Here is a 20,819-nt window from a genome sequence, read left to right as displayed (position 1 = left end):
ACAGAAGCATAGTATATTTCAAGCAGTCCTCACCACTGTGGATGCGCAGGTGTTCTTTCAGGTGGTGTTTGTACTTGAAGGCTTTGCCACATTCAGTGCATTTAAACTTTCGATTCCCTCCTCCACCTGACTGAGTAACATGCCGCTAAAAATGCAAGAGAGAATGTGTTATAATCAGATAAACAATACTGCTGTCATCATTTATAAGTGTAAAATCTCATAAAAAGTGTGTTTAATTTTTAACCATATGCCCTTTGTATCAAATATAGCTATGTACTTTAATTGCTTAATGACAACATTTATATTTACGGTACATTTTACAGCTTTTATTTATTTTCTTTAGGTATTGCATGAGTGATATATTATTACTTATGTGTTAAATCCAAACATTTTTAGTCTGGTTTTAAATCTTTGGGTTTCACTACAACACACAATAGTCTAAAATTGCAACCTTATTCCCAGAGTTAGCCCTTAGAAACCATTCTGAACATGTTAGATTTAAAATATGTCATTAAATCACACTTCTCACAAACAGAATAAGGACAGAATACCTGTTCTCGGCCAGCTTTGTGTGCGGTCATGTGTCTGTCTAGCTGTGTTCGGTAGGCAAAGGTGTAGCTGCAGAGAGAGCAGCTGAAGTTGTCCTCGCTCTTCTCGTGTCTGTATTTAATGTGTTCTTTCAGTGAGGTGTAACGCTTGTAGCCACGAGAGCAGTAGGGACAGGTGAGGAGCTGAGAAAATGAGTCTGGTGTGCCTGAGAGTGAGAGAGAAGAGAGTATTACAAATGAGCAGAGGTGTATGTGTGTATTCATTTTCATTTTCTGTGACTCTCTCTAGCCTTTTTTCCTCAAAATCATATATTTGAAACATAAAAATCTGTTATCTATCAGTAGTTACAAATGTATGCAAATTTGCATACAATTATTTCCTATGTTGTTCTGAAGAGGTGTGCAAGTAGACTAATGTACTGTAATAGAAGGGAATCCAGTTGCATGCATTTCTGGCATAGATGATTTATCTGTGAAGTGTGTGTGCGCGCATGTAGACATGGATCAATGCACTGGCAAATGAGAATATGAGAGTTAGGGAAGATCTTTAATGTGTGACACTTCCCATCCTGAAATATCTCCAGCATGAAGAGCTGAAGAACAGCAGCCAAAATAAAAAGAACAAGGATTGGCAGCTTGGTAATTAAAGAATACCACGGCAACAAGGCAAATAATTACATGGATGAACAATGGATTTCATGAAAAAAAAAAAGAGAGAAACAACATGCTGGTAAAGCCTGTTATAAAAGCAACATGAATAACAAGCCAGAGAAGATTTGACAGTACATTCTAACCGAATAATAAAGCCACGGATGACACATCATACGCTGTCATACATTTAAGAAATTAACAACTTTAATTGAAATGTCATTATAGTGCATAAAATTAAGATATGCCACTGTCTTATTTCTCAAACCAAATGTCTAAATTTAAGGAAACACTTATCTAACTTGTATAATACTAATATATAAATTTTCAAATGGAAAATGAGAAGGAAACACCTGGACAGGTCTCTGTCCAGCTCTCACACAGGTAACATATTACCTGTTAACAGGTAACCTATTAAACCTCTCTCTCCGGTCAGGTGAAACGTTCTCTCTCTCACAAACACAGCAACAGGGACGTGAGAAAGTAGTTCAGGTATGGGAGATTTGCACAGGTGTTGCAGGTCTAACAGAAGCTGCATTTCCATTACCCTTCAAATTGTGCAAATTGACATTGCAAATTGAAAATACGTCTAATGGAAACACGTCAATTTCGCAAAAACTCCCATATATATTGCAAAAATGTTTTTACGCTCGCATGACGTGGTTTTTCAGGCAATTTGAAAGAGGACTATATCTCAAAACTGCAATGGAAAGTTTTTTTTTCACATTTATAGGACACCTGGCGTACGTAAAAATCTTATGATCATTCTTTAATGTACTATAACCTCCAAGAAACACCTCATACGTGGCCGCTCTCAAGTATGAGGGTCTTTCCTTGCCATTAATTGCATTAACTGCACATGTCTGCGACTCATTGCGGCTCTGACGTGGTCACCAGAACTGATCGCAGCCACTCAATTCTTGTGTTTATACCAGCCACGGCGCAGCACGTTTCAGAAGCGTCCCAGAAGTGGCTCTCCGAACTGCTTTACCAAAGGTACACGCATACGTCTCCTTTGATTAAAAATAACGGCTAGTGTGGTGGTGGCGATATGTGTAAACCTACCAACATCCATCACCATCACTTATCGCGAGAGGAAAAAATGATGTTTTAGTCGCATAACGTGGCCATTTTGCAATAGTTTTTTATCGACATTTATAAAATATTGCAAAAGTTTTGTGCAAATCTGTAATGGAAACGCACCTAGAAATCGTTTCAGAGCCATTAGTGGTCAAGGAGAAGTGTGGTTACTCCATGTGTGAGATTCGAATGTCAAGTACATACAGTTGCAGGAAAAAGTATGTGAACCCTCGTGCCTTCTGCTGTATTACTCAACAAAACCCAACAACAGATAAAGAAACCAGACCATATTAACAATGAGTAAGACAAAATCCAAGGGTTCATACTTACTCTAGCAACTGTATTTATATTCATCTTGCATGATGTTACCCGATGAAGTGTTTACCATGTGTGTGTGTGTGTGTGTGTGTGTGTGTGTGTGTACCATTTTCATCATGTCCGCTGGTTTCTGGTGTGCCCTGTCGTGGTTCGTCTTCTGGAGCCTCCGGGAAGATGACGGCCGTGTCTCCTTGCTGGAGCATCTCCTCAACCAAAGCATCTCTGCTCCTCTCATCCTCGTCCGACACGCACTCCTCTTTCACTGCAACACACACAAACACACACTTACACTGATGCTCACCTCTGTGTCTGTGGACAGAATATCAGTCATACGATACAGCCCAATGCACGATAAAAATATGAAGGATGAGTAATTTGAATGAGACCAAATAACAGCCAAAATACTTAGTGGTGACTCACTATTAAACAGTACATTAGCTAAATACTCAAAGGAGTTTGAGTGGGTATGAGCTTTAGATACATAGCTTCACGTCCGTGGGTATGTACACCCACAAAAACACATATTAGTCCTCGATTGCACATTTACCTATTAAAAGCAAATGAAAAAGAAATTACTCTGGTGCAGTTAATTCAATTTCCGGCTTAATGCACAATCTGAGCTCAACGTCCCCATTAAACGAGCTTCTTTAATTTGAGAAATGAACTCTCATTCTCCTTTGCTCACAAACGAAAGATTGGCTCAACTAACGATTGCAAATGAACAAGCGAAGGCTTCGGGAGAAACTCAGCCCTCGGGCGGCACGCTGTTCTGTGCCTTAGCAATGCGCTCTCTCATGCGTATGCTGAAAATGAGTCCGCAATGTCAGCAATTACAACTAATGGCATTTGCTAGCGAGTCAAAACAACATTCGGAAACACCTGAGGACATTTGTGCATTTGTGTGTCGGAACGATTTAAGAGATCCTGCAATATGCGAGGGACAAAAAGAAAATGAAGAGGGTTTTTGTTTTTTGTTTTTGTTTATGTCAGTGTTCTTTTGCTCATTCTCGCTCTCTTTCTCAGCAGCTCTTTTTGTAGTGCACTCTACCCTTGTCAGCATTGATGTCTCCATAAGGGACACTGATTCACACCGACGTTTATTTGTCTGACATGTAGGGTTTTCTCACCACAGTATAGACGGGCATCCTTGGTCCAAAGATGACACATATCCTGTCATCAGTGTTATTTTATTTATTTATTATAATTATAATTATTATTATTTTTTTTTTAAACTTTTTTTTTGTCACGTTTATCTTTAAAATGTATATTTAACTGTCAATAGGTATTATTAATTATTAATGTTATTAGCTATTATTTAATATTAATTAATTAATAATTTATTAATAATTAACATGTTAATTTGATTATTTTTAATTTATTAATAAACATATTAATTATTTTTTATTTTAGTCCTTTACTTAACTTTTAATTCATTACATGCATCCAACATTTAGAATTAATCAAGATTAGCAAAATACAAATAAATCAAAACAATTTTAATGTATTGTTAATATCTTGCAGTGTTATAGTTGTCTCACTGTATTTTTTAAAATTATGATAAAATTATTAAATTATTGATTAAATCAAGCACCCAGTCAACAAACATTTAATTCATTATTTATTAATAATTAACGCGTTAATTTTATTATTTATAATTTATTTATAAACATATTAATTAATTCAAAAAATATATATTTTAGTTAGTGATGTCAAGCGATTAATCGCGATTAATCACATCCAAAATATCGTTTTGTTTACATAACATATGAGTGTGTACTGTGTATATTTATTATGTATATATAAATACAAACAAATGCATGTATATATTTAAGAAAAATATGTTATGTTATATATAATAAAAATATAATAATATAAATACATAAATTTATATACATGTAAATATTTTCAAAGTATATACAGTATCTGTATGTATTTAAATATACATAATAAATAAACACAGTACACGTACATATATCATGTAAACAAAAACTTTTATTTTGGATGCAATTAATCCCGATTAATCATTTGACAGAACAAATTTTAGTCCATTTTACTCTGATTAAAGTGGCATGACTTTAGTTTATGTCCATAAACAGAAACTTTTATTAATTCATTACATGCATCCAACATTTAGGATTAATCAAGATGAACAAAATACAAATAAATCTAAAAATATTTTAATGTAATGTTACTATCTTGCAGTGTTATAGTTATTTTTGTCAGTAATTTTACTGACCGGAATAACACTGCAGGTAAGAAAGAAAGAGTAGCAGAAGACTATGCTAATTTTATAGATTCATTTACATATTCATTTAAACTATGCCGACCGAAAAAAAAATATATGAACACATTGAAAAGATAAACTCCACTGAAATGACCGGATATCACGATCTCCAGTGATTTCAATGGCAAATGTTTCAGTAGGTCCCTCCCAAACGTTCCTGAGAGGTTTAAATCGTGTTGAAATCTGGGTGTGAGATGTTCCGCTAGTGAAGGAACAGATGATTACCAGAGCTCTCGCTCCAAGCTTTACCCTGCACTACACAGCCATCACAGCACGCTGTTGTCATGACATCACAACACAACTGTAGCCGTGACAATCTCACATTATAAGTGGGCCAGAGATAGAGACATGAATGTTAGTGGGGCTGGAAAGGAGGGTCTCATTCCTCATTCTACACTCAGATCTAGCCTACACTACAGCGTTTCCGAGAATCGTTCACAAACTAGGCCCAACACTTTATTATGCTACATTATTAAAGTCCTGTGACATCTTGTGAGGAACAATATCCCCTCGGGCCTTACAATAAAACAAGTTGACGGAGGCATACATAGATTGTCTTGTGATTATACAACAAACTAAACTAAGTTCAATTTTCTTTGAAGAGTAACAAATAAGATACTGTTGTAGTCTAAGCTCAAGGAAGTAGCTAACACACGTACATGATTATACATGACATCCTGACCTTGTTAAACACATTAAGGGTGAAGGTCAGATACAGTGCATGAGTGTTCTGTGACGGGCTTGGTTTGATTTGACAATGACGCACTATTAGCGTGCCAGAGCTGGGTCACATGAGTCTAAAAGCTCATCCAGTTCACAAATTTACTTTAACTCGGATGATTAAGTAGAGAAAATGAAGACATATGTACATAAAATCTTGTGAGGTACTGTAAGCGTGGTTCCACTATCCATTAAACCCACTAACAAAACAGTTACGGTTGACTATGGCATTCTCACCGACGCTGAATGTGGCCCAAATCTGATTTTCTGCTCAAATCTGATTTTTCTGTGAGGTTGCTCACATGACCCTTCAAATGTAGCCTGTATCAGATACTGGTTTGAACTGACAACACTCCTAAACTGATTTTTGCTTGTAAAACATTAGAAGTAAATAAGTAGAGGCATTGTTGAATGTGAGACTATTTTTAGTATTACAGTAATGATTAAGTTCATGAAGGTTATATATCTATGGAAGCCCATTTCTGCCACTGAATAAAAACATAAAAATGTAATTGCGAGTTTTTATCTCACAATTTTGACTTTTTTCTCGCAATTGCAAGTTTACATCTCGAAAATCTGACTTTTACCTCAGAATTGAATGATATAATTTTTTTAATAATTTTTTTATAATAAAAATAAAATAAAGTTTATATCTCACAATTCTAAGAAAAAAAGTCGGAATTGCAAATTTGTATTATGCAATTCTGAGAAAAAAATTGTGAGATATAAAGTTGGAATACATTTTTTTTTTTTCATATTTTTATTCAGCAATGATGCATTAAAATGATTTAATGAATGAACGAGGCATGTATATAGAATTTTGTGTTTTGAGTAAGTACAATTATAATGTCACAAATATTTCCATTTAAAATAATTGCTATTCTCTTAAATTTTCTATTCACCAAAAAATCCTCAAAGAAATTTATAACAGTTTCCACAAAAATCTTAAGCAGCACAACTGTTTTCAACATTGATAATAAGAAGTCTTTATTGAGCACCAAATCAGCATAATAGAATGATTTCTATTAGTAACACTGCAGACTGGAGTAATAACTGAAAAGTTGTTTTAAGTTATTATTATATATTTTACAATATTACTGTTTTTACTGCATTTAAAAAAAAAAAAAAACTAAATCTTACCAACTGCAAATTTTGATGGTAGAATGTGAACTGTGAGATTCATATGATTCTGATTCACAGCATATACCGTCAGCCAGCACTACATTTCCCAGAATCCACCAGGTTCACTTTTCCTGATTAAAGTTCTGGTGAGATTTCCATTATGAGTCAGGCACTTACAGCACTTTCCCCAGTGACCAATTACTCCATCACCATATGCTCATGCACTTTAAAACCTAAGAGTCAAATATAGAATGTAATCCTCCCTAACAGTAAAAAATGAGGTAAACCCATCCGCCATGTTTCTTGTTCCATTATGCTAGGTGCCTCTGCTCACCGCATTACGTAAATGGCTGATTCCTAATGCCTGCTCAAGAAACGTGTGGTTAAATTACAGGGAAACAGAGCGCTATGACATATCGAATTGGATACCCAGCGTCACTATCCATACCACAGTAATCATGTATTGGTTTATGGAGTATTTGCCCCATAAATGACTGCAAGAGGAGCGTTTTCATCTCAGAGAACACGAGAGCTGACAGCGAACGAGCAGCCAGTCATCCGATCATGAAGAACGAAGTGCAGAAAAATAGCTTGGATGGAGGGAAAGTAAAAGCGGAGGTTGAGGTACAAGAATTGTAGCCAGAGACCACAGAGAGCCAGCCATACGGTTTCTAAGGGAGCTGGTACGCTAATACAGAGATCGCTGCCAAGATAAAAAGAACGAGAAAATAAAATAAAATAAAGGTGTGGGGTAGACCGAAATGGAGAGTGAGAGTTGGACTGATAGCGCTGAACCATTATGGCTAGTGGCTGCTTTACAGCCTTGAGCTCTATGAATGATGGGAAGCTTAGGCAGAGAAGTGTATATAACTCAAACACGACATCTGAGAACAGAGAACAATGCACATTACATCTCAGCAGACCAATTTCTCCATGTGACACACCTTGTAATGGCTCGTATATCTGGGCCTCTTGCTGCAACCAAGCCTTTGGCAATGGAGAGAGAAAAGCTATGAAATGAAGAGGAAAAGGTGCTGCAACAGGTGCTGTAACATGTTAAAAGGAAGAATTCTGGGAAAACATTAGACTCACAACAATTCATTCAGAGCTACAACAAAGAAGCAACAGGCGGACAAAGAAAGACTACAAAGCGATGAAGGTGGTATAGAGGTAATAAAAGAAACATTCGAGAGAGAGAGTGTGTGTGTGTGTGTGTGTGTGTGTGTAGTCCCTCTCTCTTAACTCGGGTTTCTGTGAAGTGTTTAATGTTTGGAGAGCTCTGCCAAAAACAATGACTTTCTTCTTCACTGAAGCTCCATCCTGCAGAGAACTGACAGAAAAGCCGGGAGAAAGAAATGAATGAATGAATGAATACTGGCAGAAATTAAAATGACAGAGGACTTTCATGAATTTCGGGGGCGAACCTTGAAATACAGAGTGGAGAGAGTAGAAAATGCACCGAATGAAAAAACCGAACAAGGGGCTGCTGTGCAAGCAGTTGCTGTGGTTATAGTGGCGGTATATTACCTGCCATGATGCCTGCGTCCCGCAACACTAAGCTTAATGCACAATAGCACCCTGGTAGCTCACACACAACAGACTTTGTGTTCACCTCTTCCAGCATAAACAATCCCCACACATATTAGCCCAGGAACAGGAGAAATGCCTTTCGTCGAAAGCAAAAGAGCTCTATTGTATCCCAGTCACCCTTTATCAAGCCTTGTTATCCAGATGGAGCCAAGATTTTACCATCACAATAAAAACTAGGTCTGCATTTTCTGAAGGAAATACCTGTGCTTGAAAGGCAGCAAAGGAATGGTGTTGAATTGTCTCAATTAGTGTTTCTTAGAGAGATTGTGCTTCATGTTCCTCTAAAAAAAACAAAAACAAAAACAAAAAAAACCTGTGTTATAATTTTAATGATGGTTAGTCACCTAACTAGTGACTAGATGTTTGACTAGTCAGAACTTTTCAAATAGAATTTGTTTTCTTAAAAAAAAAAAAAGACTCATGACTTTCCAGATCTACTATATAAATTAGACTTATGAAACACTTTAGTTTGAGAACACTGTATTTAGATTTTTTAATATAATCTCTTTAATTTGTTTCGCGATACTGTTCAAACGTTTCAAAAGAAGTCTCTTTTGAAGTCTATTTGATCAAAATACAATAAAAACAGCAATATTGTGAAATATGATAACAATTTAACTCTTTTCAGTTTTAATATTTGTATCATTTATTCTCGTGATGGCAAAGCTGAATTTCCAGCAGTCATTACTCCAGTCTTCAGTGTCATATGATTCTTCAGAAATCATTCTATTATGCTTATTTGGTACTCAAGAAACAATAAATATGGTTGTTTAATATTTTTGTGGAGACAGTGATACATTTCTCAAGATTCTTAATGAACAGAAAGTTCAAAAGAATAGCATTTAATTAGAAATCTTTTGTAATATAAATACCTTTACTGTCACTTTTGATCAATTTAACAAGTCTCTGCAGAATAAATTGTGTTATGTGTGATGACAGAGAAGTTGCATATAAAACTCATCCCTTTTAAAGCACCGCAGTCACACACATTCAGACAGAGGTCTTTGGCTGTTGCATCATCTCTAGCTCTGGTTTTGGAGCATCCTGCCACAAGCTTTGCATTTTTAAGACAGCGTGTCAATTTAAAAATAGCCTATAACTTTTAAAACATGCATACAGAGACACCTTCATTCTCTTCTATCAAGCTGTTTTTGAACGCAAGAACGCGTCTTATGTAAACACTCCCTGAGAAACTTGTCTGATCAGGATCAGGTGAACCTGAAATGAGACTCAAAATACAAACTTCCTTGATAATAATATGCCACAAAGGGGCGGGCTTACCATCGTCCCATCTGCCGTCGGGGTCGACGGTCCCGTTAGGGTCATCGTCAGGGGCCACACTGTCACAGTCAGCCCCGTCCAGGAGACTCCCTTCCTCCTCCACGATGTGAAGCTTATCTTCATCATCTGAGTCTGACTGGCCCTCCAGCACATGACTGTAGTTACTCACTGCAGAGACAGAGAAAACACAACACTTAAAGAGAATGCTACCATATGGAGCCTGCAAGTGCTTACAAACTGCAGAAGGCTTGATGAAACCCTTGAAATTTGGAAAGACGCTGCTGGTGAAAATGACTACAAGATAGAGCCAGACAAGATTAAAGAGACACACAGCAGCTCAGATGAAACCGATTGTTGAAGCGGGAGAGATGACTGAAGAGATGTAGAGAGATGAAGTGTACTTAAGGGAATAATTCAATTAAATGCCAAATAGTAGTGGAGCAGTTCCTGCGTCTTTCTGTGAGCCAATGAAACAAGACAAAGAATCACTCGAGATTGAATCAATAAATCAGAACGGCTCGTGTTAAAACATTTGTGGCCAAACGGTCCAGTGTGGACACAGTCAGACAGTGTAATCAGATCATGAAATGACGATCAAGCTGCTGTAATCGTGAGATCACATACCGTACAATACTGGAAACACATCTTCTTATAGGTGTGTGATCGGCCTTTTGTAATGATTAAATGCCTCTTTACTTTTTTTGACAAAAAGGAGGGAAAGGTTGACCTCCATTTCAGCAGCACAGGAAGGAGAGAGAGAGAGAGAGAGAGAGAGAGATCGAGCTAAAACACCATTGATTTTCTGTAACAGGCCAGACGGCCTTAATTAGTAATGTGTGTGTTTGCATGCTAGGATAAGTGTGATTTGACATTCTATTAAAACAGTGGATGACGGAGTGGTAAGCTCACCTAACACGTTCTCATTCGTTAAAGGTAAGTGCTGGCAGGACAAGGCCTCTAATGGAGCAGGCATAAATCAAGCAGAGGTTGAATGTTTAGATTTATAAATTCAGCTAAAAGAGAGACAGGAAACATCCAGCACTTCTATAGCAAGTCTCAGACTGAAGAGTTTGTGGCCACCTGAGGAATCAGTATTATTTTAAAGGTATAGTTCACCCAAAAATAAGAATTCTGTGTTGTTCTTACTTCTGCTGAACATATATTTGAAAAATAGCCTGTGATTTCTTTCATCCATACAATGAAAATCAATGGGGTTCAATGTTGTTTTGGGCCCCATTGCTAAAAACAACAGAAACATTCTTCAAAATATCTTCTTTTTTTATTCCACAGAAGTTTGGAGCGACATGAAGGTGAGTAAATGATCCAAGATGGTGAACTATCCCTTTAATTGGTAAAAAAAACATATTTTTCATTACATAAATTTACACAACTTTTTTCTAATACAGATATTCACACATCACACAATGAATGTGACGCAAGAGACTGGTAGTGATTATCATTGTAATATGTGTGAATCCTTGTTGACTGATTTTTTTTTGCAGGGAAAGGAATAGGTGTGCCAAAAAGCCTTCCTCTCCATCCTCCTCCCCTCTCTCCATTTCTCTAGCCGTTCTCGCTCTCCGTCATTCTTCTTTTCCACTCATCTAAGTACCTCTCTCTCCGGCCAAATCAATTTTCCTTTGAGAGGAGCAAAGTCAGCAGAGGGGCTGGCCGTAGATTCACACACACACACACACACACACACACACCATATCTCTTCTGCTGGGCTTATCTGGCACATTTACATTCAGCTGATTTTGTGCTTTTTTGTTGCACACTTTAACCAACTCTCTCTCTCGCTCTCACACTCTCAATCTTCTTTTATTTCTCTGGCCTGTACTTTCATTCTCCACCTGTTCTGTGCATGTACAAACCTCTTAACCTCTTTCTTTCTCTCTATCTCACGCTCCATCTTTGGTTTTAAGGTCATGGATAAAAGACCTGTGGTGTGTCTATATATGTACCTGAAAGTAGAGTCTCAGTGTGACGGTGGTTGAAAAATGCTCCTTATAACAAAATGGAAAAAAAAAAAAAATCACACAATCATAAAGATAGACCCATCGCTCACTAGCCACAAGTTCTGTCAAACCTTTCCGAGTGATGCACGGATCACCACAACAGTCAATTCGGTGTACTGTGAAGGAGATGCTACCAATCCCATCAGGCTGTTCAGCCAAGGGAAGCAAACGGTGTGGCTAGTCAGCAGAAGACAGAAGTAAAGGGACAGCGGAGAGTGTGTGAGCTCACTGTGAATGATCCATGACAAACAGCCACGAGCCTTGTTCCGCCGTTCCACATGAGAGGTTTCATTACAGCCTTCAGGAGGAACACACAGGAAAAGTGACTAAATAAACGCTGTATCAAGAAAGGAATAGCTCACATTATGCTGGAGCTGTAAGCTAAAACTGTGTAAAGGCACGGGAAGCACAAACTGTACAACATAAAAACACATAAAAGACAGCATGAAACATTTAACATCTGTGCCTCAAAATAGAAAAGTCAGAGGTCGGTCAAAAATAAATAAATAAAAATAATTACTACTCATATTTTAAATATTTTTTCTGGCCAGAAATCATGAGACTGATTACAAATTTTTACTCTGTTTTTAGTAACAGTAAGCAAAAAAATCTGTATATTATTTTGTGAAAAAGTCTTATTTTCTGCTTTACTTTGTAATACTTCTTGTGAAAAGCACTATACAAAAAAAAAAAAAAAAAAAATTGCATGAACATGCTTTTAAACAGAAATGAATCATTTAATAAATTAATGGAAAGTATATATTTTCTGGACAATATTTTAATGAAAATATAAACCCCTATTTAATAAACAATTTAGGAAACAACTTTCACACAGTATGCACAACAGTTCAAAAGTTTGCAGTCATTAGGAATTTTATTTAAGAAATACATATTAATACATTTATTTAGCAAAGGTGCATTTAATTGATCAAAATTGTCAGTTATAAAAAGAATCCTGAGAAATAATGAATCACGGTTTCTAAAAAAAGCTGCACAACTATTTTTAACATTAATAATAATAAAAACTTATTAATTGTTTTCAATCAGCCTATTAGAATGATTTCTGAAGGATCATGTGACACTAAAGAGTACTTTTTTAAAACCCTGGTATAGAGAAAGAACAGGAAATGGGATACTGAACTACAGCTCATTGTATTTTTAGCATGTGTGCTAACCATAAGGCCAACGCTCTACTATTACTCAGTTATATAAATTCTTGCTAAAGGTATTTCCTATCTCCTAAAATATCACATACACTTGTCCAAATACAAACACTGACATTCCACCAAAACCTTCAACAATCTTTGTGTGTGTTGTCGGCATGCACAGCACTATGAATATGTCAAGTCAGCCTATGAAACCATTAGCCTAATGAGTCTGCATTCCTACTGGTCAATCAGTTTTCCAGCTATGCCTCATCTATGGATTTTACAATCAACCCAGTGAAGTGATATGTTGACTGGGCAAAAACTGGCCTCCAATCTGCTGCTCTGTACCTGTATGATAAAGCCTGAATTCGCTGAACTCCAGGTGATTCTCCGAAGGTTCTATTTAAAGCAAACATAATCGAGACCCCTTAATGCCCCCTAGGACATTACAGTGACATCTGTCAAGGCACACCGATAAATGCCTCTAAAAGCAATCCCTAAACAAGTACACATATACATTGTGACTCACCTGGGCAGAGCTCAACTGCTTGTTAGCGGTACAGAACATCAAATATGGAGCCTTTAAATAATAAATTGAGCCTTCACTCATCTAAACTCCAGCTCAGATAAAAGACACATGAGACTCTGAGGCAGACAAGAGTTATTGATTTGTCATTTAGGAAGGTGAGCTGTAGGTTTCCCATGAGTCTTTGCCACTAAGAACATTCTCTGCTACTTGCCCTCTCAATCTCTATGTAGAGCGCATTCAAGCACAAGCACAATGTGAATTTAGAGAATGTTACTGGATCAAAAGCAACAACAAAAAATCATTTTAAATGCTTCAAGTGAATTTAGATGTCATAACATTATAATGTACAGTGTATGAAAACGGATATTCATTTTCGAAATTTGAAAAGGATTACATTTTACAGTGTTATTAACTTATAAGTATTTTTAAAGATTGAATTTAAGGAATCATAAGATGAGTACAAATTTTTACTCATCTTATGATTCTTTAAATTCAATCTTTAAGGTAATCTAAATGTAAAAAAAACAGAAAATGAGTACATGCATAATTAAATATACAATGTTAACCGATAAAATAAGAATAAATTACATTTTAAAATTAGTGCTGTCAAACGATTAAACGTGATTAATTGCATTCAAAATAAAAGTTTTTCTTTACATAATATATGTGTGTACTGTGTATATTTATTATGTGTATATATATATATATATATATATAAATACATGCATGTATATATTTAAGAAATATATTATCAAATATATTTGTGTGTATTTATATATACTGTACACAGTACACACACATATATTATGTAAAGAACATTTTTTATTTTGAATGTGATTTGCCAGCACTATTTAAAATACATTAAAATTGGAAACAATTATTTTATATTTTATACTAGAGTTTTTAACTGCATTTTTGATCAAATAAATGCAACCTTGATGAGCATAAGAGACATCTTTCAAAAACAATAAAAAATCTTACCAACTCCAAATATCCTATAATAACCAATGCACATGGCACTGATAAAATGTGTATCTCTACTAATGTATTGAAAGCATGAATGTATTAAAAACATAAATCCTCTGACCTTTGCATAGTTTGCAATTTTAAGAAGATACACAGAATTAGCGAGTAAGAATCAGATGTGCTAGGAGAACAAATAGTGCGTTAAATCTTTCAGGAGTGTCTCTTCTGGAACACTCTCTGCAGAACATATTAATCATTGTGGCCTGTGGTGTAAGAAAATAATCGCTGGGGCACACTGATACCTCGCTCAGGATTCTGTTCATGGGATTTATCACCAATGAAGGGATCTTGAGGGGGGCACAAGAGCAGTAAATTACAGCATGCTTTCCTCTTCAGCGACAGCCACGTTTACCTCCCAGAGTCCTGAGCTCTGCATTGCTGGTCTTTTTTTTCCACCTTTGTATGAAAAGTAACTGGTTGTATACCTGTAAGTCTGCCTGAATCAACATATGTCAACACGAGGTGGGTGATCTCCACAAAAAAAAACCCTTAATGGCCTGTAATTGGGTTTCCATTGCAAACACAGTTGTCTTTAGGGCTTAAGTACGCTTTTTTTTCCCCAAAGCTATCTTTGCGGCGAGAGAACTGGTGTTTGTTTTAGATGGAGGTTACAGTAAGAATGGATAGTTGGGTTTTTCATTCGTTTGTTTGAGTGCTTCTAGTTCGCTCCTCCAACCCTGGTGAGAGAAGCTATGCGTGGAATGTCCAATCATAACACTCTCCCTGAGTGGCTCGACCATAACGACAGATCGCTGTGTCGGCTTTTTTTTAACCTTCATTACAACAGGCACATACTGCACTGTTGCTTTTCAGCTGCAAAGACTAATTAGTGGTGCTTGCTAAGGAAATCATTGCTCTTACTGTTGCTCATACTACTGTCAGATTTGGTGACTACTGTTATTTGAACAAACTCTCTAAGATAAGTATTAAAGTCTCAGAAGTCAGAAAGAGCTTTATTGTCAAATATGTTTGCACATTCAAGGAATTTGTTTTACTGTCACAAGCTTCCAGTACACAGATAATAAAAAATAAGATGAGAATAAACACACAAATGTATATATAAATAAATAAATAAAAATTAATGCATAACTCATCTCTCACTATTTGTAATATGGACTTGAATGATTCCTCAGACCATACATCTTTATGAGGAAAGGTGTGCTGTTACTTCTATGAGTGATTTGGGTGCGATATTGAAAAAAAAAGAAAAGATATCTCAATATTTTTGGGGATTTTTTCGATAATGATAATTTAAATTTTGCTGAGTGTGTTTTTGTGCTGATACCTTGGCTGGTTTAGGCCTGTCATGGATTAATAAATATGCCTTAAAGGGGTAGTGCACCCAAAAATGAAAATTCTGTCATTAATTACTCACCCTCATGTTGTTCCAAACCCGTAAGACCTCCGTTCATCAAAAAAAAACCAATTACAATATTACTGAAGACGCTAAATATCGCACACCCCTAGATTTAACATACAATAATTTATAGAAACGGCTTAGCAGCCACTTTGAAACCTCACTGCAACTCACTAAAACTACCCTTAAAACTTAAGCAACAGCATAGCAGCACCTTTGCATCCACTCAGAACTCCTTAAAAACCACATAGCGAAAATCTAGTTAGCCCACGTATAAGCCATTTTGTAATACAAGTACCAATAGAGAGGATGATGGGAAATCATGCCTGTGGAGAGAATTGAACCTGATGGATGTTCCTGTCAATAACAGTAAAGTTTGTAACTGTAGCATCTCTAATAATGATAAAACTCATAGCTGGATTTGTGATAGTTTGAAGTATAACACACCGAAGCAGCGTTGGAGGAATGAAGAAGACACACCCCGTGCTAGAACTGAGCTATATATAAACCAAAGCTTCAATCACACAAACACACAATTCTGCTCTTATCTTGAGCTAGATGTGTTCGAAAACTGAAAAATAACAATGCAGAACTGGAAAAATGCAGTAAAGCCTTCTGGACCATACATGTTCTGACTGAATGGCAATCCTTTATTACGCACAAACTTCTTTTTTTACTGGCAAACACACACACGGTGCTTCAAACCACATCCCCACCCAGCATTCTTTTCTCTCACAGACACACTAACCACAACAAGACAGAGCCATTACATCAAACAAAAGCCTGTCACCGCACACATCTCTGGGTGTCTGGGGAGTGTGTGAACCCACTCCTGACAAAGACTCGGGTTCCACATGCGGCCTGTATCATTATGTTTCTGTTTTCAGAGGCTGGGCTTCGAGCTGCACCCTCTGCTCTGGGCTGTAGGGGGCAACCTGTTCCCAAGGAGCCGTCAGCGAGGCAACAGAGGCAGATGGAACACAGCGTGGCCCAGTTTGCAAAGCATTCATGTGACGTTCCTGATGTCAGAGATGAAAAGAGATGGGAAATCTAGGGATGCACCGATATTAAAATTCTCGCCGATATCAATAAGATAATAATTAATGTCACAACCTGACTAAAAAATAAATAAATTTACAAGTAGAAAAAGCACTATTAATCGTCTTATATTTATATTTGTCTATAAATAAATAAAATCAAAACTCTTAAAATCAACTACTTAATTTAGGCATCCTGGCATGGAAAAATGGTTTGTTTTGAATTCTGAACTGAATGACAAAAGTCATCTGGGATGTTAGAAATACAACTGAAAAGAAGAACTCAAGGAGTTATAGGGTGTTTTTTGCCTTTTAAACACCTTAGATTTAAAATATTTAAGTACCTCCTGAGATTTTAAGTTATTATGTCAATAATTTAGTGACACATTTGCATGTTCACATAAAAAGATAAAATATTATTTATTTGACATTGTAACTGGACTTTAAAATTGACAAAAACCTCTAATAATAATAATAATAATAATATTTTTGTGTGTTGTGCTATTTTGTTATATATTATTGTTATTATTTGCTAATTTGTATTATTTATTTTGCTTTTATTATTATATATTGTGTGATTATTTTAGTTTATATATTATTTTATATAATAATAATAATAATTATTATTAGTAGTAGTAGTTGTAGTAGTATTACAGTTGTTGTTTTAACAGTAATTATAAAAATGAAGACAAATATTACTGTTGTAAATAACTGTATTGTAAAATAAAGAACAAATGTTTGAAAATAATATTATAATATAATAAATATGTTTTATTTTACACAACACTACTAATATTTATGTCTTAAATTCTTCACTTTCAAACATTTACACCCTCGAGCTTTTAAAAAGTAAAAGACAGGAAAAGTAATAAAAAATTGGAGTCTAAAATTAAATGTCCAGTACTGACTGTTACAAATAATAACCAATAAGGTGTATCCCTATGGAAAACCTAAGAAGATAAAGTCAGTTGTTGCAGTAAAAGCTCAACATGTCTGGAACATGTGCGCACCTAAAAGCCACAGCCCTGACATGCTGAATTACAGCTTTACTAAAAGTAGATAATATTCATGCTCCTACATCTCATTCGCCTTGCTCTTCCATGCTTTCCTTCCCACTTCCTGCCCTCTGGGAGTCAGCACACAAGCTAGTGTCATAGATGGCGGTGGCGCCACTTGCCCTGCTAAGAGCGTCACTTCACAAGTGCATCATTATCCAGCCAATGCTAAGAAGCTAATTAGTCGCAGCAGGCCGTCCTCTCTATTCATTGAAGAAGAGCACGTCAACCACAAACACATTGCGAATGTACACTTAGCCCGACTGCAGGTTCTTATGGGTGATAATAAAAGTGATGTGCTAAGAGAAGGAATGCATAGTGAGGAATACGCGCGTGTGTGTGTGTGTGTGTGTGTGTTTGAGCAAAGGTGACTTTGAGAACTTACATCTGACCATGCATGATGTGTGTCTGGCCTTCACATGAGACTATGTGAGTGTATTTTGAGCTAATCTTGCTCAGCGCAACTGAGTTCTTCTAAATAAGGTCAGAGAGCGCTGTCATACCTGTGCTATGATAACAAAGCAAGCTGCCTCAGTTTGTCAGTGCTTACTTTAGTGTGTTTTGGTTTGAGGTGAGACTGACCCCATTCACACAAATAATGCTCTTTCATTTACATGCCGATTGGCTAAAGACTAATTTAAGAGTCTGAGAGTAAGTTAAACCAGCAAGTTTGTTTTTTTATGGCAGTGCATTACCTGTTAGTGAAAATATGGGCGGTATGCTGAGGCACTCATTCATTATCAGAGCCTGTTCTGTATCTGCGCAGTGCTAGACTTTGTGTCTGTTCATGTGTGTTTGTGCTTCACCGTTCCGTAGATATAAAGAGGAAACATCTGCCGTGCCTGCTGGGTAGTCAGTCAGTCCTGTACCTGCAGATATGGTTCACTAACCTGAACCTTTCTTCATACAGTTTCACTACCTTCTCTTTCTCTCTCTCTCCTCCCACTCGTCCCTCCAGCAGCTCTGCCTCGCTCTGTCCTCACACTCGTCTTCATAAGCAGATCAGACAGAGGTTCAGTGCCGCCCATGGTCAGCATGCTGGATTTAGACGCTAACATAACACACTTTGTTTAGGGTGGGAAAGTCCCGTCGTCAAGGTAACTCTACCAAAATTAACATTGACAATGAAGAAAGCACCAAACTGTTGTATGAGAACACACAGACGTGACCACACACCTGTGTCAACAGGAAATGGGGATTTCTCTTTCTCCCACTCAGATTGCAACAGTTGAAATATATGACATATAAATTAAATATATATATATTCTTTCGGTCATCAGTTTTTCTGCATTTACTGTGCTATTTTGAGGGAAAGTGTGCGTGATTCTGTGGAAGGGATTTAAATGGGAAAATGTGATTTAAATGGGAAAATGGATTAAATATGTTACAGACTACTAAACTCTATTGGTAGCAGAAAATATAATCAAATTAATCAAAATTAAGGAGCATGCAAGAAGCAGATAATGTGTATAATGTTGTGAATGACAGGTGTTCAAATTCTGTGGAAACTTTCTGTGGAGATCAGCAGCCATCGATTCTAAAAACTAAACTAAACTAAAATCTTTCATTTGTTATCTCTATACTTTTAAATATTGACTAGGGATGGTAAGATTCACCGATATGTATCGGTGCATCGGCATAAAAGTTAACCATGCGATTTAAAAAAGTGTGCATTGCTAAAAACCAGTTTATTCATATCTAATTATAGTAGATGCACTATACTTTTAATATTTAGAAAGTGACCAATATTTTAAATGTAGATTGATTTCTCCTCTCTTAACTGTTTCTCAAGCGCATTCTCTCTTCACCACTGCTGCTACATGAATATAACATACCACAACATACGGAGACAGAGGCGTTAGGAGTCAGAAGCCACTTAAGTTAATTTATGATTTGCTGTCTCAACCAAAGAAATAAAAGTGAACCAGATCTGTACAATATTGAATTGCATAGCATCATACTTTTTACAACTCACAGGTATTGCACCCAATTCAAGACAGCAGTCCAAAACAATTAATATAAAAGCCCACTTCAGGAATGAACAAAGTTGCATCGATGAGTTTGAAGTACGGTGTTTGATTAACAAAACAGAGCAAACGGAAAGAGAAAGCGCGATCTATGGCTATTATTAGCTCCCTATATAAAGCATACGGACAGAAAGACAACACAATCTTTGAGCCTGGGATAAAGTCATGAACATCAACAATAATTTGGGACAAATATAATGTGATTTTTTTTGGGGGGGGGGAAACTATGTAAGTGGCACTCTGTGGTGCAGCAGGATTTGGAACAGCATCCTGAGTCGCCGCGGACAGTCTTTAACTTTAAATTAATGTTGTTCAACTGAATGTACAAATCAAGCTGTTAGCTGAAATATCCACAAACAAACACTGATTAATATTAAAATAAAGTGATGTGTGATTAAGACACCCAGCACTCTGATGCTCATGTTGTTGTTTCCCAAAATCATAATTGTGTAATTATTGTCTGTTAAACATACTATAAAAAAATTAAATAAAATAGAAACACTGTAAGCTATATGAATTACTTATATTATATTTCAGTATAAACTCAAACAATTCTCATCCAGTACTTACAAAATTAAATGATCTGAGTCACATAGTACTTTTATTTATCTTGAATTTTATAAAGCCTGTGAGACTAAGTTGATACTTCAATGAAGCATAACTGCAAACACTGTTAATTCTCCTGAGCCATAAAAGAGCAATCTCTGAGCTATAAAATATTCCTCTGGTACAAGCTTCCCTGTTTGGTGGTTTTTCCAGACATGTAATAGTGTCTGCTCACTCTCTTGGACACAAACACTGTCCAAAAGTTTTAATCTATGAAATGATCAATAAAAGAATGAGTGAATAAGCCGGTAGTGTCTAGACGAGACATTGAACAGTCTGTCTGACTGACTGACCAACTCAACCAAACCACGGAACAGCACACACTGATACACTTACTTATGCACACATCCAAACCAACACACACACACACACACACACACACACACACACACAGTGACTCAGATATGAATAGTCATTTTAAGAGC

The 20,819-nt window shown here is 36.4% G+C and overlaps 1 protein-coding gene across 5 annotated transcripts in view; it reads right to left on the bottom strand.

The window, feature by feature from the left end:
• Positions 1–20,819, bottom strand: part of zeb1b (zinc finger E-box binding homeobox 1b) — a 60,709-nt gene that overhangs the window by 6,902 nt on the left and 32,988 nt on the right. For 3 of the 5 annotated variants that reach the window (XM_058792628.1, XM_058792627.1, XM_058792626.1), the window contains exons 2-7: positions 9,592–9,759; positions 7,964–8,050; positions 7,665–7,707; positions 2,701–2,856; positions 552–754; positions 34–145 (exon numbers count right to left, since the gene is read on the bottom strand). In XM_058792628.1, coding sequence (XP_058648611.1) covers positions 34–145; positions 552–754; positions 2,701–2,856; positions 7,665–7,707; positions 7,964–8,050; positions 9,592–9,744 — 754 coding nt within the window. In that variant the 5' untranslated portion in view covers positions 9,745–9,759. The remainder of the gene's footprint in view (positions 1–33; positions 146–551; positions 755–2,700; positions 2,857–7,664; positions 7,708–7,963; positions 8,051–9,591; positions 9,760–20,819) is intronic. The other 2 variants (XM_058792630.1, XM_058792631.1) reach the window with 1 other exon arrangement.

The sequence above is a fragment of the Onychostoma macrolepis genome, chromosome 12, assembly GCF_012432095.1.
Source record: "Onychostoma macrolepis isolate SWU-2019 chromosome 12, ASM1243209v1, whole genome shotgun sequence".
In the NCBI taxonomy this organism is placed as follows: Eukaryota; Metazoa; Chordata; class Actinopteri; order Cypriniformes; family Cyprinidae; genus Onychostoma; species Onychostoma macrolepis.
The sequence above is the reverse complement of the archived record's forward strand: the minus strand, read 5'-3'. Positions and strand labels throughout refer to the sequence as shown.